At 43.2% G+C, this 24679-nt stretch overlaps 1 protein-coding gene across 1 annotated transcript; it reads left to right on the forward strand.

The window, feature by feature from the left end:
• Positions 1-2467: 2467 nt before the first annotated feature.
• LOC118936591 (ephrin-A1-like) lies at positions 2468-16421 on the forward strand (the record flags this gene model as incomplete). Its single annotated transcript, XM_036961677.1, has 5 exons — positions 2468-2616; positions 13237-13532; positions 13692-13757; positions 13941-14066; positions 14164-16421. Coding segments are annotated over 5 exons (759 nt in total), but the record flags the coding sequence as incomplete, so codon positions are not given.
• Between the last annotated feature and the right edge of the window lie 8258 nt (positions 16422-24679).

Raw genomic sequence — 24679 nt, forward strand, 5'->3', positions numbered from 1 at the left:
TCGGCCCTCTGTTTCCTGTAGTCCATGTTAATACCTTATTGATGTGTAGGATCCTGAAGCTGTTCGGAGTGCAACAGAGATTGCATCACCTGTGGATCTGTTGGGGTGGAATGTGAATTGGAGAAGGCTCCAGTGTGTCTGGAATGATGTTGTTGATGTGAGCCTTAAACAGCTTTTAAAAGCAGTTTGGGGCAACAGATGTGAGTGCCACGGGCGGTAGTCATTTAGACAGGTTACCTTGGCATGCTTGGGCACAGGGACTATGGTGTTCTCCTTGAAACATGTAGGTATTACAGACTGGGTCAGGGAAAGGTTGAAAATGTTTGTGAAGACACCAGCTGGTCAGTGCATGCTCTGAGTATGTGTCCTAGTGATCCATCTGGCCCCATGGCCATGTGAATGTTAACCTGTTCATAGTCCTTACTCAAGTCCTGCCACATCCAACGAGCGCCAGAGCTGGTGTAGTAGGATTCCATCTTAGTCCTGTATTGACGTTTTGACTGTTTGATGGCTCATCTGAGGTCGTAGTGAGATTTCTTATAAGCAGTTCTAGTCTTTAGCTCAGTGAGGATGTTGCCTGTAATCCATGGCTTCTGGTTGGGATATGTATGTGTGGTCATTGTGGGGACGACGTCATTGACACAATTATTAATGAAGCTGGTGACTGATGTGGTAAACATATTTATCAGATGAATTCCAGAACATATTTCAGTCTGTGCTGGCGAAACAGTCCTGTAACTTAATGTTCGCTTCATCAGACCACTTACGTATTGAACTGGTATTTCCTATTTGAGTTTTTGCTTGTAAGCAGGAATCAGGAGGATAGAGTTCTGGTCCGATTTGCCAAGCGGAGGGCGAGATAGAGTTTTGAATGTGTTTCTATGTGTGGAGTAAAGGTGATCTAGAGTTTTGTATGTGTTTCTGTGTGTGGAGTAAAGGTGATCTAGAGTTTTGTATGTGTTTCTATGTGTGGAGTAAAGGTGATCTAGAGTTTTGTATGTGTTTCTGTGTGTGGAGTAAAGGTGATCTAGAGTTTTGAATGTGTTTCTGTGTGTGGAGTAAAGGTGATCTAGAGTTTTGTACAGTGGGGCAAAAAAGTATTTAGTCAGCCACCAATTGTGCAAGTTCTCCCACTTAAAAAGATGAGAGAGGCCTGTAATTCATCATAGGTACACTTCAACTATGACAGACAAAATGAGAAAAAAAATCCAGAAAATCACGTTGTAGCATTTTTAATGAATTTATTTGCAAATGATGGAGGGTACAGGTGTTTATTTGTTTCCTCAGGGTGCCCACTTGTTTGCCTCTTTTGCAGCGTCTCTTCCTCTATAGAGTCCCGGGATTTGGGCCTGGTCTGAGCAGTATGTCAACAGCTGCCAACTTGTTGAAGTAGACATCTGAATCCAAATGGAAGTTAGGGATCACTGTTCTGATGTCCAGAAGCTCTTTTTAGTCATAGGAAACTATGTCGAGAACACACACACACACACACACACACACACACACACACACACACACACACACACACACAATGGAGTTCTGAGCCTGCTCACCAGGCCTTGTCCTGGTCCCTGCCCCCTGTTGGTCAGCCCCTGAACCCATGGAGGCCTGGACTAGCAGAGAACATAGTGTGTTTGGCACATTTACTGATATTCTTGCTTGATTTCTGCAATGTGCTCATTTTTATTTTTGTCAGTCTTGTTTTTTAGTGGCACAAAAGAAGTGAATACTAAATGTGGGATAAAAAAGGTGGGCTATACTGTATTATAATGCATTATTTTGAGCAGCTTTGTGTTGCTAATTTACCTGTGTGCCTGCAGACTATATGGCTACAGGGGACCCAGAAGATTAGCTACACAGATAACATCTTAATGATTCAATAGGATAACATCTGACTGACAGACACAGTCACAGATCAGCTCTCCTAGAACCTTTAGGTAGACTTTTACATTACATTAGATTCACTTATTTTATCAAGTGTACCATAGTATTGTTATTTCTCATTTTCATGTTGTTGAATATGTGAGCCTATAATTAATCAGGGGGGGTCAGCAAGTTTTGCATTAATGACTAAAATTCTAAGAAAACACTTTTGGTCACAACAAAAGAAACACAAAAAATATTTTGAGTGCGTCATGAATTCATTTCAGTGTCACAAAAATAGCGATAGGCCTATATATTTCTGTCCATGGCTTTGATCATATCATATAGATTGGATAAAGTGTTCATGGCGTCTCTAGTTGAATAGTCAGAGAGGCGGGGCGTTTTTCCCGCTGCTATTGGCTATACAACCGGGAGAGGCGTGGCTCCGTTAGACAAAACAGTCAACGCGCCTCGGTCTTAACCATACAAACCACCATAGAAGGAGGTCTCAACCCTACAGAAAAGCAGGACCTATAGACCAGCACCCTTATCATACATTTCTTTTGACAGTGTGCACATCCTGCACAGACTTATTCTGCAGTAACTGACAGTATTTGTTGGTGTTTCGTTTTGTTCTGGTCCTAAATCCGCAGCTATAGATTTGGTGTGGCTGGTGTGTCTGGCTGTGAGTTTCGGAACCTGGTTCGCCTCCGCAGAGAGACATAGCGTCTTCTGGAATAGCACCAACCCAAAGTAGGTGTTCTTAATCTCTTTCTCTCTGTGTGTGTGTTTTTACGCGCGCGCGTGTGTGTTGTGAGTATTTTGGTGTAGCACACATTAAAAGTGTGTGTGGTTTCTGTTTACGCGCACCTAGTGCTCAACTCACTTTGAGAATGATTATCTGACACTACTCCAGGCCAATTTAAATACACTTTCTGTCATGGGATAAATACTGTGTGTCTCATCCACTCAATGGATAGCCTACGCGCTGAATTTCCTCGGTTCTTTAACAGACATTCCGCCCCACTGGACACACACGGCCTGGTTGAATCAACGTCGATTGCACGTCATTTCAATGAAATTATGTTGAACCAATGTGGAATAGAAGTTGACATCTGGATTTTGGTATTGCTTTTATTTCTTCCACTTGTAGAAATGTAGGAGTAGGCTGTGTGCCTTGTTGTATTAGCTGTCTGCTTGCCCTTTTTAACTAGGCTATGGTAGGCCAATCGCGCAGCAGGGCATAAACAGAAAACAAGGGGAAGATGGACAGACAGAATCAACCATATATGTGATCTCGATACATAGACAGACTTCCTCACACAGCATAAAAATAAAGCCTGACATGAACCAACTCGACCTGAGTGTCTGAATACAGACTATGTCTGTGTTTCACTCTAGTGGTGCTGTTGACAGTCTGACACTTCAGCTCTCCAAAGGGGGAGGGGGGGGGGGTGAGATGTCCCATGCTGATTGATTTGGGGTCAGAAATTGTAATGCTACCCTGCCACTCAGTGGGATCAATGGAGCTTGACAGCGTATGCGAGGCAGTGTGATTTATTGAGCTTTTAGCACAGAGCTGAAGATGGTGAGAAGGATGGATTATTTTATAGAGAAAATGGACAAAGACTGAGGGGTCACGGTTTCAGCCGACTGGGTCGACGTTATTGTACCTTCTTATCGGCCTTTTTGTGTTACCTTAATTCGATTTGCACTTTGTCTCTGTAGCCTAATTCTCCTTGGGACAATGATGAAGACAGAACACTAAATTAGATTTCCTATGAAATGGGAAATACATTGGTTTTGTAATTGAATTAATGACGTGAGCACAGGAAAATATTGTTGACGAGTCATACCATGTCATGTGTCGTGACGTAATGGGTTTTGTCGGTGTGAGTCAGTCGTGTACTTTACCTGTTCTGTACGCAGGTCTGACTTCACCTGGGTTTGTCGGTATGACAGCACTGAGACGGTGCCTCGAGCACAAGGAACACGACTTCTGTTGATCAGGTGACATGAGGAAGAGAGAGGGAGAAAAGAACCGAAGAGAAGGACATCTGAACTAAACTCTTAGTCCATAATGAAAGAGGTTATAGAGGACAAATCACAGCTTCAGAGTTGTGGGTCAAGTGAGAATTGCTATGAATGCAGAGAAATACAGAAATAACATTTGTTTTTAACTATACTTGTGAGGAACAGAATAGTAAACAAACAAACATTTGACCAACTGGGGACATTTTGTTGATCCCCACAATATCAAATGTTATTTCTAGGATTAGGATCTAGGGTTAGGAGCTAGGTTTAGGTTAAGGTTAGGATAGGGTATGGGTTGGGGGTTAACCTTGTCCCCACAAGTAAGCGCTGCGCAAGACTGTGTTCTTTAATCCACTACACTCCCACTCTAACTTGTGTTGCATAACATCAACAACAACAATCATCATGTATGCTAATCCTTTTCGTAGCAGACTAAAGATAGACTAACACATAACCAGACAGAGAAATATGTTCACACATCACATGTAGACACAAACAAGCATGTTCAGACACACACACTCTCACATACACGTTGACACAATCTCACATGAACAAAAACAAACTACATGGAAACTCGCTGCGCCAGTTTTATGTGGGAGCATTGATGCACTCAGTGTCCACTGAAGACCGATAGACTCACACTGATAACTATTACTCATGATACAAGCTCTACTCACACATTCTCTACTGCATATGTCTCACACACACACACACTTTTTTCCCCAGAAGTCTTTATCTAAAGTCTCAGAAAATCTCCAATTGGAACTCGGTGAATGTGGTTTTCAGAAGGAGAGTAATCAGTGTTAAAAATGAAGACTTAATCCTAGTCTGGCCCGTACCCACCTGCTACTGTTACCACACGTTTACTGTATAATTGCTCGTCCTTCTCTTTAATCCTTCGTTCTCAGAGTTTCCCTCTTTCTCAACTTTCTCTTTCTCTCTGGGCAGTTCTCAGTCTTCTTTCAGCCTGAAAGCCCAATCTGGTCCCTCAACTTTCGTCCCACTTTACACTGTCTCAACCACCTGATTCACTCCCATGTGATCAATCTGTCAGTCAGACTGACAGCCAGTGAATCACTGAGTCTAATTGATTCTAATTGATTCCTGGCTGATTGATCTAAGGCGATCAGGTGTAAACTGATGTTTACTGACTGACTGACTTCAGATGTTAACACACAGATCGCTCAGTGTGTGTGTACAGTTGTCAGTCTCTGACTTGACTGGTGTAGAAACTGGTTTTACGCAGTGTGTGTGAGAGAGAGACTGGGCTTGTTTCGACCTGATCCAACAGCTTAATCATTAGTTCTGGCGCAATGCCTTGTTACTGGAAGTGTTTTTTTTTGTTTTTGACTGAGGGTGAGTGTGTAGTGTTGCCTGAACTCCAATGTCAGAGAAAGGGAGGGGCCCTGCATGTAGGCGATATTACGGAGCACTGGTAAATCAGTGACCCACACGCATACATGCTCGCGCGCACACACTCTCTCTCGGCAGGAGGGAGGAGTTGGGTGTTAATATTAGTAGCAGCCAGCATTCCACACTTCCCCTGTTACTATACTCAACTCTGTCAGCTGTGTTCGACCCCCCCCCCCCCCCCCTTCCTTCCTTCTCTCCCTCCCTCTGTACCTGTCTGTTCCTCTCTCCATCTCCACTCCCTCTTCTCCACACCAGCTGCGTCTTCTCCAGCTTGTTATTGCCTGACCACCTCTATCTCACTCTCTCTGTTTCCATGAGTTCATCTCTACCACATATTCAAGTATTCATGTTCTCCTCTCCTATATAGCTATACATTTCCTCTGTCTTTTGTCTTTCTCTCTCGTGTTGTTGAGGTGTTGGGCTTGTCTGAACAGATATGTCCTAGAGGAAGAGGTTTAGGGTTGTGGTGGCTTGTGGCTGGTGGGGGAAGAGGGTGGTGTGGTTGTAAAGTTAAATGTGTGATTTTCTTCTCTGTTGTAAAGCTCTTCTTTCCTCTGGCTATATTCCCCCTCTCTCTATTCTGAAACCCTCCCCTCTCGCTATTCTGAAACCCTCCCCTCTCTCTATTCTGAAACCCTCCCCTCTCTCTATTCTGAAACCCTCCCCTCTCGCTATTCTGAAACCCTCCCCTCTCGCTATTCTGAAACCCTCCCCTCTCTCTATTCTGAAACCCTCCCCTCTCTCTATTCTGAAACCCTCCCCTCTCTCTATTCTGAAACCCTCCCCTCTCTCTATTCTGAAACCCTCCCCTCTCTCTATTCTGAAACCCTCCCCTCTCTCTATTCTGAAACCCTCCCCTCTCTCTATTCTGAAACCCTCCCCTCTCTCTATTCTGAAACCCTCCCCTCTCTCTATTCTGAAACCCTCCCCTCTCTATTCTGAAACCCTCCCCTCTCGCTATTCTGAAACCCTCCCCTCTCGCTATTCTGAAATCAACCTTTCAATTCAAGGGGCTTTATTGGCATGGGAAACATATGTTAACATTTGCCAAAGCAAGTCTCTCTCTCTCTCCCTCCCACCTCATCTGTCGCTCTGGGTCTCTAATCCTACAGCAGAATGAGGGGGAAATACACGCGCACACAGATTACAGACGATCTGAGCTGTAATCTGACTAGCTGACCCATAGACATGAAAATCGTTATCGTCATTCTGCTGCTTTTTATATTTAGAATAGATTATATCCCTGTTATCTCTCTGGCGTAACGTGTGTGTGTGTGAGAGAATCTGAAGCTCCTTAAATATGTAGAGGAACATATCCTACATAGAACAATCAGTTAAAGGAGCCAATAGGGTAGGTAGCTCCAGTCAGTGAGCTACACAGTGTATAGTTCTGTCCATTCAATCACATCTAGGCATATAGCTTGTTTCCTGCTGACATAACAGCTGTCTTACCTAACACTCTCACACACACATTATCATGGATGTAACATAAAACAACGTTTTGCCTTGTTTAAAATAAAAAATATACTTTAATTAGCGCCCCCTGGGCCCCCTTCCATCTCAGCTCTTCCTCTTGCCTCCTTATCTATGGTACAGGGTCCAGACTTCCTCTCCCTCTCTCTGTTAGTCCCTCTCTTTCTCACAGACCCTGCTCTGTTTTCCTGAGTAGTTTTCCACACAGATCACAGCAGCTTGCTGTGTCTCCCCACTGTTACTGTTTGACTCAATTCTACAGGACTGAGGACTGCTTTATCCTCACGTTATCACATTGTGTGTGTAGGGTCATATTTGTGTGACCAGTATCATCTCATGTAGCGTTTCAGAGATGGCTCTCTGTCGCCCCCTAAGGGCCACTTCCAGTCTCAGCTCAGGACTGACTTCATTCCTTCCTTCTCTGTTTGAAGCAGCCAGGATATTTCCAACAATAATTTTTGCAATTCATGACATTCACTTTGACTGAATGAAAATAGTTTTGACCCCAACCGTGTTATTGTGTATAATCCAGATTGAACCAGGGTTAGTTGGAATATAATCGCCCTGGTTGAGAGACCTGTGAGTCTAGTTCTCCTCATTGACCCAAACCAAGCTGCATATCTAGCAACCTGCCAACATCTAGCCTTTTTCTATTCATCTGGAAGAGAGAGTTGGGAACAGAAAGCGGGGGATGGGTAAAAGAGACGAAGGGATTTGTGTTGAGAAATTAGGCTGTCATGAAGAGCTCTGATATTATGTTACCTTTTTAAGAGCAAGGGAAGAATGGAGGAGGGATGAACGGAGGGAGAGGGATGGGTTAATTTAGAGCGCATAAAGGGGAGACAGACGGAGGGAGGAGAGATGGGACATGGATTAATGGCTGGCTGGCTGGAGGGAGGGGAGAAAAGGTTGTGTTGACATTTTTAAGGCTCAAACCCTGCAATTCCTTATAAAGAATCACACACGATGAATATGTGGTGGTAGTACTAATTGGAGTCTGGATGTGATAATGGGGGTTGGGACAGAATGATTAGACTCCTGTTATTCTGACCTGTTGGAGCATGACAGACAGAAGAATGGCCTCTTTGGAACTCTCCTCTTGGGAGAGAATGTGGGAGATTAGAGAGAGAGATTAGAGTGTTCTAGAGGTTCTACTAGGGGAGTTGGTGTATAATACTGTATTAGTAGATACAACTCAAACCCAGATTACAACTGACAGGCCTATATCCTCTTGAGTTGAGGTGTGAATGTGGGATACCACAGTGAATTAATAGGGCCATTTATACGCCTGTGTGTGCAGATTTTATAGTTGTATGGTGTGAGAGCATTCTATTCCACAGACTCTCACAAACCCCAGAAGCCCTGTCATGACATTCCTCGTGTGTGTGTGTGTTGCTGACTACTTGTGGAGAATATGGTGGGTGTTGTTAACAGTGCTGACTTTCCTTCAGGCCCGCTGTGTGTGTGTGTGTGTGTGTGTGTGTGTGTGTGTGTGTGTGTGTGACTAGATTCTCCCTTGCTGAGTCAGTGGGAGTGTGTATGAGGATTCTGACTCTGAACTCTAACCCCTGTGACCTGCCTGACAGTTTGTAACATTCCCCAAAGAATGAGAGCAGGGGGAGAAAGGAGAGCATTTTTGTTGTGGGTTTTTATATGGAAAACACAGGAGGGATGGTAGGGAGAGAAGAGAAGAGAGATGGGCCTTTAAGTAGGGAAGAGAAGAGAGGGATGGGATGTGAATCTAGATGGGAGAGATGTGATAACAGCAAGAGATGAGGAGAGGACTTCAAAGCTGTTGATCTTAATGAGGTGTTAAACAACTCACCCAAATCACCCTACTGTCATAACCACCTACCACACACACACACACACATCTGTGACGCATTAGCAGCTCTGAGAACTGTTCAGTTCAGAGGATAGGTGAAGGGAGACTACCTTCCACCCTGGCAGTTTACACACACCTCAGTGAGACATACACACACACACACACACACACACCTACCTCATTGAGACAGACAGACAGACACACAGGCTCTGGTCTGCACTGATAAACAGATGTGCTCAAGTGCCTGGGGTGTGAGGCGGCCTGAATCCTGGTATTCAGAGAACCTATCTCCCTCTCACCCCCCTGCCTCTCACACACGCGTAGCTATCACATTAACGCAACTCTCACTCTCCTGTGGACTGTCAGTCAGAGTAGAAGGACGAAGGAGAGGGAAAGACGAGAGAAAGACGATACTGTTTAGGAGGGAGGGAGGAATGGGTGCTTGTGTTCCAGTTGTGAGTCTGGCCCTGTGTCAACTGGTTTCAATCAGCTGGACTTCTCCCAGATACCTAGGCTGAGATTGCACACACACACACACAACCCCTCCCATTGATAAGTACGCCCGTCAACGTTACTGTAAATCTAGCTTCATCATGATTATTGTACAGAGTAAATTATGGGCAACATGGACCACGTGCAAAATGCTGAGAGCCATAGTAGCTTCAACAAACCTCACCTTATCACATCTGCATCAGCCTCTACTAGTGAGCAGAGGACACTGAGCACAGCCTTGGGGCTAGAGGGGGTGAAAGATGGGGGGCAGACTGGAGTCTAGTCAGCTCCAGGGTTTATGTCTTTGGGGGGAGGAGTAATTACACCCTATTCAGAACCCCTCCTCCCTTTGTGGGCAACAGCTTGGCCCCAGACCCCAGATAGCTTTTAATTAACTAGGCTTCAGAAGAGCGACAAAGGGAGATCTGAAAGTGTGATTGTTTGTAGTGACTGAGATTAGCAACAGAATATGTGTTTTGACAGCTTTAGACAGGAACATGTTTTTAAGGAGAAGCTGTGATTAGTGTGGTAATCAGGTGGATTCCATTCAGTTAGGAGTCTCTTTACTCTACTGTAGCAGTGCAGTTCTCTCGTGCCGTTCGTCTCAACCCTGTCATTACCAGTCTGAGTCAAAAATAAGAAAGGAACACAGATTTGTTTGTCAATTAAGCGCTTGAACCGCAGACCGGTGTGTGTGCATGCGAAGGCTAAGCCAAAGATATCATCCTGTTTTGAAGTGGTGTGAGAAAGAGGCTAATCTAGCTATTAGCCCTGGCTAATGAGCCTAGGTACGGGTTCTGCTAACAATACATGTTGTAACAGGCAGGTTACTGTCTCTGTCTCACACACACACACACACACACACACACATGGTGGCAGGGAGATTAAAGGGGGTTAGAGACCCACATGGAGCCAGTGTGTCTGTCACTTAAGAAGGACAACAACAACAATAGAGAAAGGTGGGATGAAAGGAGGGAGGCAGGATACCAGATACCTCCTGTTCCAGGCTTTGATGTTTGGACACACACTAACACAACATAAACATGTATGAACTGGGTTCTTTATACTGTCTCTCTCACACACAAAGCTAGTGTATACATTACTATGAGCCCTTCCTCCCTAATTAAAGTGATGCAGATGCTCTCTCTCTCGTGGCACAGAACAGAGCCACACACCCAGAGTATGTGGCAGGGTGTTTGTGCTGTGGCCTGTGTGGATGTCTGTTCAGCCCAGGGCTGGGAACCAATGAGACTCTGACGTGCATATTCTACTGATTACATCCTCAGGGATAACAAGCTCTTACCCACAAACTCAACCTCTCTTCCAGAAAAGTGTGTGTGTGTGTGTACCCTGCCAGCACCACTGACTCCACTCGGCAACACAACTCATAGTCCCTGTGTGAGCTGAATCCTAATAGGCCTGGAGGACAGCTGGAAATCACTGTTTTAATTTGATACCCAGATACAGCACTTTGTTTCTTTCATCTCTCGAACTTTCCTTCCCACCAGAAATATACGTTCCACTGCTCTACCCAATGTTCTAGGGTTTATTTCATGAGGTGTGTGTGTGTGTTAGACATTTGTGTCCTTTCACGTGTATACCTCAGTAGATTGGAGGGGTTGACTGGAGGGAGGGAGGGAGGGTGAAACAACCACCACCACAACGGTTTAAAATCTGGAACTGAGATGGTGGGAAAGCTTAGTCATAAAGTTAAGGGAGGGTGAAAAGGAACAGAAAGAGAGACTGTCTCCACCTCCCTCAATATTTATTTTTCATGGAGGGAGGAAGAAAGAAGTAGGAAGAGACAGAATCAGGGGTGAAGAATCACTAGAGGAGTAAAAACAGTCACACCCACTGACACTCCAACAGGTGCAGAGGGAAAGAAAGATGATAACTAACCCACTCAAATGGCTTGTGTAGGAAGGGAGAGAGAGATTAAATGACTTGTGTAGGAAGGGAGAGAGAGATTAAATGACTTGTGTAGGAAGGGAGAGAGAGATTAAATTACTTGTGTAGGAAGGGAGAGAGAGATTAAATGACTTGTGTAGGAAGGGAGAGAGAGATTAAATGACTTGTGTAGGAAGGGAGAGAGGGATTACATGGCTTGTGTAGGAAGGGAGAGAGATTCAATGACTTGTGAAGGGAGAGGGATTAAATGACTTGTGTAGGAAGGGAGAGAGAGATTAAATGGCTTGTGTAGGAAGGGAGAGATTAAATGACTTGTGTAGGAAGGGAGAGAGAGATTAAATGGCTTGTGTAGGAAGGGAGAGAGATTAAATGGCTTGTGCAGGAAGGGAGAGAGATTTAAATGACTTGTGTAGGAAGGGAGAGAGATTTAAATGGCTTGTGTAGGAAGGGGGAGAGAGATTAAATGGCTTGTGCAGGAAGGGAGGGAGATTAAATGACTTGTGTAGGAAGGGAGAGAGATTAAATGGCTTGTGTAGGAAGGGAGAGAGAGATTAAATGGCTTGTGTAGGAAGGGAGAGAGAGATTAAATGGCTTGTGTAGGAAGGGAGAGAGATTAAATGGTTTGTGTAGGAAGGGAGAGAGATTAAATGGCTTGTGTAGGAAGGGAGAGAGATTAAATGGCTTGTGTAGGAAGGGAGAGAGATTAAATGGCTTGTGTAGGAAGGGAGAGAGATTCAATGGCTTGTGTAGGAAGGGAGAGAGATTAAATGGCTTGTGTAGGAAGGGAGAGAGATTAAATGGCTTGTGTAGGAAGGGAGAGAGATTAAATGGTTTGTGTAGGAAGGGAGAGAGATTAAATGGCTTGTGTAGGAAGGGAGAGAGATTAAATGGCTTGTGTAGGAAGGGAGAGAGATTAAATGGTTTGTGTAGGAAGGGAGAGAGATTAAATGGTTTGTGTAGGAAGGGAGAGAGATTAAATGGCTTGTGTAGGAAGGGAGAGAGATTAAATGGCTTGTGTAGGAAGGGAGAGAGAGATTAAATGACTTGTGCAGACAGCGCATATATATGACAGACAGAGAGACCCAAGGAGAGACTGCCACTCAGAATCTTGTCTCCATGGACACAGCTGGTCAGTGAAACTCTACTCTTAAAACAACATGAGTGGAACGCTCCAGAAAACAGATGAGAGGGAGAGAGTTAAAGAGGGATAGGCAGAAAGAGTGTAGTGGTGTGTTCTTGTCTAAATAAAGACATTAAACAAGTTCAGCCATAAACAAGTTCAGCCAGTGACTCCTGATTGGCTACTCACTAATTCTCATTGTCTGGGTGACAGGTCCACACTAGGACTCACGCAATCTCACACACATGCTGCAGGTGCAAATAAACACACACACACACACTGTCTGTTTGGGCTGAGTCTTATTAACAGCTTTTTGTGTTTATGATTGTCTGTGAGTGTTTATTATGAGTGTGTGTTTATGATTGTCTGTGAGTGTTTATTATGAGTGTGTGTTTATGATTGTCTGTGAGTGTTTATGATTGTGAGTGTTTATTATGAGTGTTTATGATTGTCTGTGAGTGTTTATTATGAGTGTGTTTATGATTGTCTGTGAGTGTTTATTATGAGTGTGTGTTTATGATTGTCTGTGAGTGTTTATGATTGTCTGTGAGTGTTTATTATGAGAGTGTGTTTATGATTGTCCGTGAGTGTTTATTATGAGTGTGTGTTTATGATTGTCCGTGAGTGTTTTATTATGAGTGTGTTCATGATTGTCTGTGAGTGTTTATTATGAGAGTGTGTTTATTATGAGTGAGTGTTTATTATGAGTGTGTGTTTATGATTGTCTGTGAGTGTTTTATTATGAGTGTGTTCATGATTGTCTGTGAGTGTTTATTATGTGAGTGTTTTATGATTGTCTGTGAGTGTTTTATGATTGTCTGTGAGTGTTTTATGATTGTCTGTGAGTGTTTATGATTGTCTGTGAGTGTTTATTATGAGTGTGTGTTTGAATAAGTCAGTTCTTCCATGCGTGTTTGTTCATGCGAGAGGAACAGCCCACGCAAACATGGGCTCAACTCTGTCATCTGGCTGGGAATGGGCCGTGATGATATTTCATAATGTTGCGTTTGTTCCTTCAGTCAGTCAGAGACGACTACTAGATGTAAGGTCATCTAAAGATAATTGCCAGCCATGTCACTAACCACTTTTCTCTTCTCTCGCTCCCTAGTTTCCTATGGGATGAGTACACAGTGGAGGTGAAAATCAACGACTACCTGGACATCATCTGTCCTCACTACACGCGCGGGGACCTGCCATCCCAGGAGGCCGAGCGGTACGTGCTGTACATGGTAGAGAAGGAGGACTATGAAGTGTGTAAGCCCCACTCCTTCGACCAGCTGCGTTGGGAATGTTCCCGGCCCTTCGCTGCCCACGCCCCCGAGAGGTTCTCCGAGAAGTTCCAGCGCTTCACCCCCTTCACCCTGGGCAAGGAGTTCAGACAGGGAGAGAGCTACTACTATATCTGTAAGTATATCAATACTGTAGTAGTACTACACATTAACTAATACCACTACTATCTATGTGCAGTACTTCTGAATGAATACTACCACTTAACTGTGCAAAAGACTACTCTAACACAATGCTTGGGTATTTGTACTAAACCTCCCTCTTCTCCCTCTTCAGCCAAGCCGCTGCATCACCACGGCCAGGAGTGTCTGAGACTGAAGGTGGATGTGGTTGGACCTCATGGTGAGCTCCATTCCCCTGTCTCCGTCAACATGCTAGCATTAGCCTCTGTTAGCTTTAGCCTTTAGAGGTTTTTCCTATGGTAGCATTAGCTTCCGTTAGCATCAATGGCTAGGCTTAGTGTTCCCCATATTCAGTGGTGTTCATACAATCAAGTTCTTACCAATGACTTCTTGTCTTCTACAGGTTCTGGGAAGGCCAAGGCTGACAAAGGCAAGGATGGAGCGATGGAGGAAGTGATGGATGAAGGAAAGGGAAAGATGGGGGGAGGAGGAGGAGGAGTGCACAACCCCTCCAACAGGCTTCCAGCCGGTAAGTCTCCCTTCTGTCCATCCAGTGAGACAGTCAGATGTACAGTAGAATTGTTCCACTTGTTTCTGATAATAACATGTTCTCTCTCTCTCTCCAGATGACCCTACTGTGTTGGAGCCTAAGGTTCAGAAGAGTGTGGGTAGTTCAGGTGTTCAGCTGGTCTCCCTGTCGGTCTTCTTCACCCTGTTCCCCGTCCTACTATCCCTGTTACTATATTGACTGAGTTAAAGACCTAGCTACAGAGACACTGTCAACCCAATGCTGGACATTGGCACAGAGAAGATTTTTATAGATATTTTTATATTTGCAACTGGACTGAGCTGCTGTTTGTGTGTGTGGTGTGTGTGTGTGTGTGTGATTGGAACGTGGATCGTTCCAGAGACGATGATCTTCAAGAGTATTTTCTGAAGGATGTTTTTCTACATGTTTTTGTAAATGAAAGAGGATGGATGCTATTCCCCCTTTTTTCTCCTTTTCACTCCATTTGATCTGTATGGACACTTGGAAACCCTACTGACTCTGGAACAGATCTAACTGGAAATGTGATGTACTAATCATTATTAGAAAACTGACAAAGGGATAACTGTTTTCATGATTACCCTGAATTGAAGTTTAACAGTGATATACACTGGGTGTAAAAAAAACATGATCAGTACCTTCCTAAGATTGAGTTGCACCCCCTTTTGCCCTCAGTACAGCCTCAATTCGTCAGGGCCTGGACTCTACAAGGTGTCGAATTCATTCCACAGGGATGCTGGTCCATGTTGACTCCAATGCTTCCCACAGTTGTCAAGTTGGCTGGATGTCCTTTGGGTGGTGAAAGATTTTTGATATACACAGGAAACTGTTGAGGGTGAATAACCCAGGAGTGTTCGTTCTTGACACTCAAACCAGTGTGCCTTGTACCTACTACCATACCCCATTCAAAGGCACTTCAATCTTTTGTCTTGCCCATTCACCCTCTTAATGGCACACATAAACAATCCATGTCTCAATTGTCTCAAGGCTTAAAAATCCTTCGTTAACCTGTATCCTCCCCTTCATCTACACTGATGGAAGTGGATTTAGCAAGTGACATCATAGTCTGACATGTAAAGAGCAGGTGCTCCTAATGTTTTGTACACTCAGTGTATAATGTGGTTACATATGGTTCAATCTGAAATAGTTTGAGCCAAAGCCTACAGTAGTCCTCTGAAACAGCCTCATGTTTCCTCCTCTACATGTAGAGACTTGCTGTATATAGATGTATATGTATTAACTGACCCTCCTCTACATGTAGAGACTTGCTGTATATAGATGTATATGTATTAACTGACCCTCCTCTACATGTAGAGACTTGCTGTATATAGATGTATATGTATTAACTGACCCTCCTCTAAGCACGGTTCATGTCTTGTTTAGTGTAGTAGATACTCAGGTCAATGGGGATGTTTCTTCTTGACATGTCACTAAAATCAAACTAAAGTGTATTTGTCACATCCACAGGATACAACAGGTGTGAACAGTACAGTAAAATGTTTACTTGCAAGCTCTTCCTCAACAATGCAGTATTCAATTATAATTCACTGTACAAAACCCAATGATGTGACAGATGCATACTCTAAAGCACAGATTATCACACACTAGAACGAAACACACATTCTATGTTGTAGATATACACAGATCTCTACATAACCAGATCCTCTGTCATTGAGATGGTACAACAGCTTCTTGTGAACAAATTGGGATTGTTTTAGTCATTGCTGGTTTGCTTTTGTATGTCTTTATGGTTTAGTGTTGAACAGGTGTGTGTGTGTGTGTATAGGAACGAGATGGAGGGAATGGGAGTTGAAGGGAAGGAGGAGAGCAAAGCGCTAATGACAGGATTCTGAGTGGGTGTTGTGATTGCATGACGGCTGGGAGCTGTGCTTCCTTCCTTTACTGATGGTCATTCATCGCATACTCTGATATACTGTAAACAACGTCACACAAACAACATAACCGGTACACTGGACATTATGGTGTGTGCACAGCACAGTAGGTTGGTGGCACCCTAATTGGGGAGAACTGACTCGTGGTAATGACTGGAGTGGAATCGGTGGAATGGTATCTCATACATAAACACATGGATGCCAGGTGTTTGATTCCATTCGCTCCATTTCGGACATTATTTTGAGCCGTCCTCCCCTCAGCAGCCTCCTGTGGTTTACAGGTGTTACACAAAATGCAAAGGAAATCCCTACATACAGACACTGTATTGTCATTTGTTTTTGTAAATGTTTGTATGGAAAATGTGTACATAGAAAAATATGGAAATAACAGCATTTGTTTAAAATGTGAAAACTTTAATGTAATTAAAAACAGTGATATAATAAATCTGACTTGAGTGCTTTCAATTCTCACATTTTATAGCCAAAGGTAAAGACGTTGATGGTCACACTTTCAAAGTTGTTACTTTTGACACAATTCACAGCTGGACTTTAAATCTTTCACTGCAACATTCTGACATTTGTTTTGATGGTTGACAAAGGTGACTCTCCAAGCCCCTCCCTCTGCCCTCTGAAGAAATCTCATCCTTTCGCCAACTCCCCTCATGTCTTTCCTGTGCTCTTCTCTCTTTCCTGCGATTTTGGCATTTCTGTCTTTCACCCTGGGCTGGTTTTCTCTGGCCATAACATCACAGCCCTCTGGCCGAATGTCAGTGTGGAGAGGGATGAGAGGGCTACTATTTGGCCCTAAACAGAGAGTACACAGTGGCAGAATACCTGACTGACTGACCCAGACTTAAGGAAAGCCTTGTGTGGAGGGACATATATCTATATATATATATATATATATATATATATATATATATACAGTGAGGGATAAAAGTATTTGATCCCCTGCTGATTTTGTACATTTGCCCACTGACAAAGAAATGATCTGTCTATAATTATAATGGTAGGTTTATTAGAACAGTGAGAGACAGAATAACAAAATCCAGAAAAACGCATGTCAAAAATGTTATAAATTGATTTGCATTTTAATGAGGGAAATAAGTATTTGACCCCTCTGCAAAACATGACTTAGTACTTGGTGGCAAAAACCTTGTTGGCAAACACAGAGGTCAGACGTTTCTTGTAGTTGGCCACCAGGTTTGCACACATCTCAGGAGGGATTTTGTCCCACTCCTCTTTGCAGATCTTCTCCAAGTCATTCTGGTTTCGAGGCTGACGTTTGGCAACTCGAACCTTCAGCTCCCTCCACAGATTTTCTATGGGATTAAAGTCTGGAGACTGGCAAGGCCACTTCGGGACCTTAATGTGCTTCTTCTTGAGCCACTCCTTTGTTGCCTCGGCCGTGTGTTTTGGGTCGTTGTCATACTGGAATACCCATCCACGACCCATTTTCAATGCCCTGGCTGAGGGAAGGAGGTTCTCACCCAAGATTTGACGGTACATGGCCCTGTCCATCGTCCCTTTGATGTGAAGTTGTCCTGTCCCCTTAGCAGAAAAACACCCCCAAAGCATAATGTTTCAACCTCCATGGTTGACGGTGGGGATGGTGTTCTTGGGGTCATAGGCAGCATTCCTCCTCCGCCAAACACGGTGAGTTGAGTTGATGCCAAAGAGCTCCATTTCGGTCTCATCTGACCACAACACTTTCCCCCAGTTGTCCTCTGAATCATTCAGATGTTCATTGGCAAACTTCAGACGGGCATGTATATGTACTTTCTTGAGCAGGGGACCTTGCGGGCACTGCAGAATTTCAGTCCTTCACGGCGTAGTGTGTTACCAATTGTTTTCTTGGTGACTATGGTCCCAGCTGCCTTGAGATCATTGACAAGATCCTCCCGTGTAGTTCTGGGCTGATTCATCACCGTTCTCATGATCATTGCAACTCCACGAGGTGAGATCTTGCATGGAGCCCCAGGTCGAGGGAGATTGACAGTTCTTTTGTGTTTCTTCCATTTGCGAATAATCACACCAACTATTGTCACCTTCTCACCAAGCTGCTTGGCGATGGTCTTGTAGCCCATTCCAGCCTTGTGTAGGTCTACAATCTTGTCCCTGACATCCTTGGAGAGCTCTTTGGTCTTGGCCATGGTGGAGAGTTTGGAATCTGATTGATTGATTGCTTCTGTGGACAGGTGTCTTTTATACAGGTAACAAACTGAGATTAGAAGCACTCCCTTTAAGAGTGTGCTCCTAATCTCAGCTCGTTACCCGTATAAAAGACACCTGGGAGCCAGAAATTTTTCTGATTGAGAGGGGGTCAAATACTTATTTCCCTCATTAAAATACAAATTAATTTATAACATTTTTGACATGCGTTTTTCTGGAATGTTTTGTTGTTATTCTGTCTCTCACTGTTCAAATAAACCTACTATTAAAATTATAGACTGATAATTTCTTTGTCAGTGGGCAAACGTCCAAAATCAGCAGGGGATCAAATAGTTTTTTCCCTCACTGTATATACTCAGGGAGTGATGGAATCCAGGTGAGTCTGGTGATGCGCAGGAGTGCGTCAAAATGGTGACAGGTGTGCGCCATAACGAGCAGCCTGGTGACCTAGAGGCCGGAGAGGGCGCACATGTGACACTTTAACTACGTAAAGACTCAGTGAGAATAGCCTTGCTATTGAGGAAAGCTGCCGTAGTCAGACCTGGCTCTTGAGGAGACAGGTTATGTGCACACTGCCCACAAAATGAGGTGGAAACTGAGCTGCACTTCCTAGCCCAATGTATGAACATATTAGAGACACATACAGTGCCTTGCGAAAGTATTCGGCCCCCTTGAACTTTGCGACCTTTTGCCACATTTCAGGCTGCTAACATAAAGATATAAAACTGTATTTTTTTGTGAAGAATCAACAACAAGTGGGACACAATCATGAAGTGGAACGACATTTATTGGATATTTCAAACTTTTTTAACAAATCAAAAACTGAAAAATTGGGCGTGCAAAATTATTCAGCCCCCTTACTTTCAGTGCAGCAAACTCTCTCCAGAAGTTCAGTGAGGATCTCTGAATGATCCAATGTTGACCTAAATGACTAATGATGATAAATACAATCCACCTGTGTGTAATCAAGTCTCCGTATAAATGCACCTGCACTGTGATAGTCTCAGAGGTCCGTCAAAAGCGCAGAGAGCATCATGAAGAACAAGGAACACACCAGGCAGGTCCGAGATACTGTTGTGAAGAAGTTTAAAGCCGGATTTGGATACAAAAAGATTTCCCAAGCTTTAAACATCCCAAGGAGCACTGTGCAAGCGATAATATTGAAATGGAAGGAGTATCAGACCACTGCAAATCTACCAAGACCTGGCCGTCCCTCTAAACTTTCAGCTCATACAAGGAGAAGACTGATCAGAGATGCAGCCAAGAGGCCCATGATCACTCTGGATGAACTGCAGAGATCTACAGCTGAGGTGGGAGACTCTGTCCATAGGACAACAATCAGTCGTATATTGCACAAATCTGGCCTTTATGGAAGAGTGGCAAGAAGAAAGCCATTTCTTAAAGATATCCATAAAAAGTGTTGTTTAAAGTTTGCCACAAGCCACCTGGGAGACACACCAAACATGTGGAAGAAGGTGCTCTGGTCAGATGAAACCAAAATTGAACTTTTTGGCAACAATGCAAAACGTTATGTTTGGCGTAAAAGCAACACAGCTGAACACACCATCCCTACTGTCAAACATGGTGGTGGCAGCATCATGGTTTGGGCCTGCTTTTCTTCAGCAGGGACAGGGAAGATGGTTAAAATTGATGGGAAGATGGATGGAGCCAAATACAGGACCATTCTGGAAGAAAACCTGATGGAGTCTGCAAAAGACCTGAGACTGGGACGGAGATTTGTCTTCCAACAAGACAATGATCCAAAACATAAAGCAAAATCGACAATGGAATGGTTCAAAAATAAACATATCCAGGTGTTAGAATGGCCAAGTCAAAGTCCAGACCTGAATCCAATCGAGAATCTGTGGAAAGAACTGAAAACTGCTGTTCACAAAAGCTCTCCATCCAACCTCACTGAGCTCGAGCTGTTTTGCAAGGAGGAATGGGAAAAAATCTCAGTCTCTCGATGTGCAAAACTGATAGAGACATACCCCAAGCGACTTACAGCTGTAATCACAGCAAAAGGTGGCGCTACAAAGTATTAACTTAAGGGGGCTGAATAATTTTGCACGCCCAATTTTTCAGTTTTTGATTTGTTAAAAAAGTTTGAAATATCCAATAAATGTCGTTCCACTTCATGATTGTGTCTCACTTGTTGTTGATTCTTCACAAAAAATACAGTTTTATATCTTTATGTTTGAAGCCTGAAATGTGGCAAAAGGTCGCAAAGTTCAAGGGGGCCGAATACTTTCGCAAGGCACTGTATATGTACCAACCGGGGCTTACACAAGCTTTACAGTGCAAACAGAGGAGTTACCCAAATCTATCATCTTGAACATCAATTTGAAGATTTTTTTTCCAAAATGCTATATATCAATTTTCAGAAATGTTGGTAAATTTGCTTTTATTCCTTAAAGAAATTATGAAAGAGTTTGTGTTTTTCACTATCTGGTCATGGCCTGGGGTTGTTCAATGTCAACAGTGAAGAGGCCACTGCGGGATGCTGGCCTTCTAGGCAGAGTTCCTCTGTCCAGTGTCTGTGTTCTTTTGCCCATCTTATTATTTTCTTTAAATTGGCCAGTCTGAGATATGGCCTTTTCTTCCTCTCTTTTCCTTTTTTTCTCTGCCAAAAAGGCCAGCATCCCAGAGTCGCCTCTTCACTGTTGACGTTGAGACTGGACAGAGGAACTCTGCCTAGAAGGCCAGCATCCCAGAGTCGCCTCTTCACTGTTGACGTTGAGACTGGACAGAGGAACTCTGCCTAGAAGGCCAGCATCCCAGAGTCGCCTCTTCACTGTTGACGTTGAGACTGGACAGAGGAACTCTGCCTAGAAGGCCAGCATCCCAGAGTCGCCTCTTCACTGTTGACGTTGAGACTGGACAGAGGAACTCTGCCTAGAAGGCCAGCATCCCAGAGTCGCCTCTTCACTGTTGACGTTGAGACTGGACAGAGGAACTCTGCCTAGAAGGCCAGCATCCCAGAGTCGCCTCTTCACTGTTGACGTTGAGACTGGACAGAGGAACTCTGCCTAGAAGGCCAGCATCCCAGAGTCGCCTCTTCACTGTTGACGTTGAGACTGGTGTTTTGTGGATACTATTTAATGAAGCTGCCAGTTGAGGACTTCTGAGGCGTCTGTTTCTCAAACTAGACACTCTAATGTACTTGTCTTCTTGCTCAGTTGTGCACCGGGGCCTCCCACTCCTCTTGCTATTGTGGTTAGATTCAGTTTGTGCTATTCTGTGAAGGGAGTAGTACACGAGATCTTCAGTTTCTTGACAATTTCTTTCATGGAATAGCCTTAATTTCTCAGAACAAGAATAGACTGACGAGTTTCTGGCATTTTCATCCTGTAATCGAACCCACAAATGCTGATGCTCCAGATACTCAACTAGTCAAAAGAAGGCCAGTTGTATTGCTTATTTAATCAGGACAACAGTTTTCAGCTGTGCTAACACAATTGCAAATGGGTTTTCTAATGATCAACTAGCCTTTTAAAAGGATAAACTTGGATTAGCTAACACAACGGGCCATTGGAACACAGGTTGCTGATAATGGGTCTCTGTAAACCTATGTAGATATTACAAAAACAATCAGCCATTTCCAGCTATAATAGTCCTTTACAACATTAACAATGTCTACACGGTATTTCTGATCAATTTGATGATATATTAATAGACAAAAAATGTGCTTTTCTTTCAAAAACAAGGACGTTTCTAAGTGACCCCAATCTTTTGAACGGTAGTATATATATATATATATAATTAAATACAGTAATATGTAATATATAATATATTTTAATTGTAGTCATTTAGCAGATGCTCTTATCCAGATCGACTTACAGTAAGTGCATTCATCTTAAGATAGCTAGGTGAGACAACCACATAGCACAGTCAAATATACAGGATGCTAACATTCCATTCCAGCTAAACAATGCATATATAGCATTTTGCAAAAAAAATATCATTTTCAAACACATCTAAAATCTATTAATTAAAAATCTGAGAACAGTTATATTTTACACACAGATGAAGGTACCCATAAGCAATCATATGTGATGAAAAGGCACTGGTGGAAGAGTTGGTGGATATAGCATTTTGGAAATAAACTCTTCCTTTGTTAAAGAAGACTGTAATGGGGTAATTTATGATACAGAAACGGTCCTTGACTTTTTCCACATTTTGTTGGGTTACAAAGTGGGATTAAAGTGGATTTAATTGTCATTTTTCGTCAACAATCTACACAGCATACTGTCAAAGTGGAAGAAAAATTCGAACATTATTACAATGTTGAAAAATAAAACACTAATACCTTGATTACATAAGTATTCAACCCCCTGAGACAATACATGTTAGAAACACAATGGGCAGCGATTACAGCTGTGAGTCTTTCTGGGTAAGTCTCTAAGAGCTTTGCACACCTGGATTGTGCAATATTTACCCATTATTATTACAAAATGATTCAAGCTATGTCAAGTTGGTTGTTGATCTTGCCATAGATTTTCAAGCCAATTTATGTCAAAACTGTAACTAGGCCACTCAGGAAAATTCAATGTTGTCTTAGCAACTCCAGTGTATATTTGTTCTTGTGTTTTAAGTTATTGTCCTGCTGAAAGGTGAATTTGTCTCCCAGTGTCTGTTGCAAGGAAGGCTGAACCAGGTTTTCCTCTAGGATTTTGTCTGTGCTTAACTGAATTACGTTTCTTATCCCTAGTCCTTACCAATGACAAGCATGCCCATAACATGATGCAGCCACCACCATGCTTGAAAATATGAAGAGTGGTACTCAGTGATGTGTTGTGTTGGATTTTCCCCAAACATAATGCATTGTATTCAGGACAAAAAAGTTAATTTATTTGCAAAAATGTTTTACAGTATTACTTTAGTGCCTTGTTGAAAAAAGGATGCATGTTTTGGAATATTGTCTATTCTGTGCAAGCTTCTTATTTTCACTCTGTCAATTAGGTTAGTTTTGCGGAGTAACTACAATGTTGTTGATCCATCCTCAGTTTTCTCCTATCACAGCCATTAAACTCTGTAACTGTTTTAAAATCACCATTGGCCTCATGGTGAAATTCCTGAGCAGTTTCCTTCCTCTCTGGCAAATGAGTTAGGAAGGACACCTATATCTTTGTAGTGACTGGGTGTATTGATACACCATTCAAAACCTAATTAATAACTTCACCATGCTCAAAGGGATATTCAGCGTCTTCTTACCAATCGGTGCCCTTCTTTGCGAGACATTGAAAAAACTCCCTGGTCTTTGTGGTTGAATCTGTTCATGAAATTCACTACTCGATTGAGGGACCTTATAGATAATTGATTGTGTGGGGTACAGAGATGGGTTAGTCATAAAAAATATATATTAACCACTATTATTGAACACAGAATGAGTCAATGCAACTGATTATGTGACTTGCACATTTTTACTCCTGAACTTATTTCGGCTTTCCATAACAAAGGGGTTGAATACTTATTGACTAAAGACATTTCAGCTTTTCATTTTGTATTCATTTTCAAATTTTTCTACAAACACAATACATTTTTGGCATAGGGTATTGTGTGTAGATCAGTGACACAAAATCTCTAATAAATCTAACATAACAACATCTAGAAAAGTCAAGTGGTGTGAATACTTTCTGAAGGTACTGTAACTAAAGTTAATATTCAGTTTAGACACAATGTTTAGCATATTTGGAGTTTCCTTGGAGTTTCGCTGGGTTACCAGGTGCCTATTTTCAATCACCAGTTGCACGGAGGTCCATCACAATCCGCATAACACTTAATTTCCATTGTACTGTTTGTGAAACTCAAGGTGTGAGTTGATGGTCACTAGTGTGGGTTGATGGTCACTAGTGTGGGTTGATGGTCACTAGTGTGAGTTGATGGTCACTGGTGCGGGTTGATGGTCGTTAGTGCGGGTTGATGGTCACTAGTGCGGGTTGATGGTCACTAGTGCGGGTTGATGGTCACTAGTGTGAGTTGATGGTCACTAGTGTGGGTTGATGGTCACTAGTGCGGGTTGATGGTCACTAGTGTGGGTTGATGGTCACTAGTGTGGGTTGATGGTCACTAGTGCGGGTTTATGGTCACTAGTGTGGGTTGATGGTCACTAGTGTGAGTTGACGGTCATTAGTGTGAGTTGATGGTCACTAGTGTGGGTTGACGGTCACTAGTGTGGGTTGATGGTCACTAGTGCGGGTTGATGGTCACTAGTGCGGGTTGATGGTCACTAGTGTGGGTTGATGGTTACTAGTGTGAGTTGATGGTCACTAGTGTGAGTTGATGGTCACTAGTGTGGGTTGATGGTCACTAGTGTGAGTTGATGGTCACTAGTGTGGGTTGATGGTCACTAGTGTGAGTTGATGGTCACTAGTGTGGGTTGATGGTCACTAGTGTGAGTTGATGGTCACTAGTGTGAGTTGATGGTCACTAGTGTGAGTTGATGGTCACTAGTGTGGGTTGATGGTCACTAGTGTGAGTTGATGGTCACTAGTGTGGGTTGATGGTCACTAGTGTGGGTTGATGGTCACT

Source organism: Oncorhynchus mykiss, chromosome 2 (assembly GCF_013265735.2).
Source record: "Oncorhynchus mykiss isolate Arlee chromosome 2, USDA_OmykA_1.1, whole genome shotgun sequence".
NCBI lineage: Eukaryota > Metazoa > Chordata > Actinopteri > Salmoniformes > Salmonidae > Oncorhynchus > Oncorhynchus mykiss.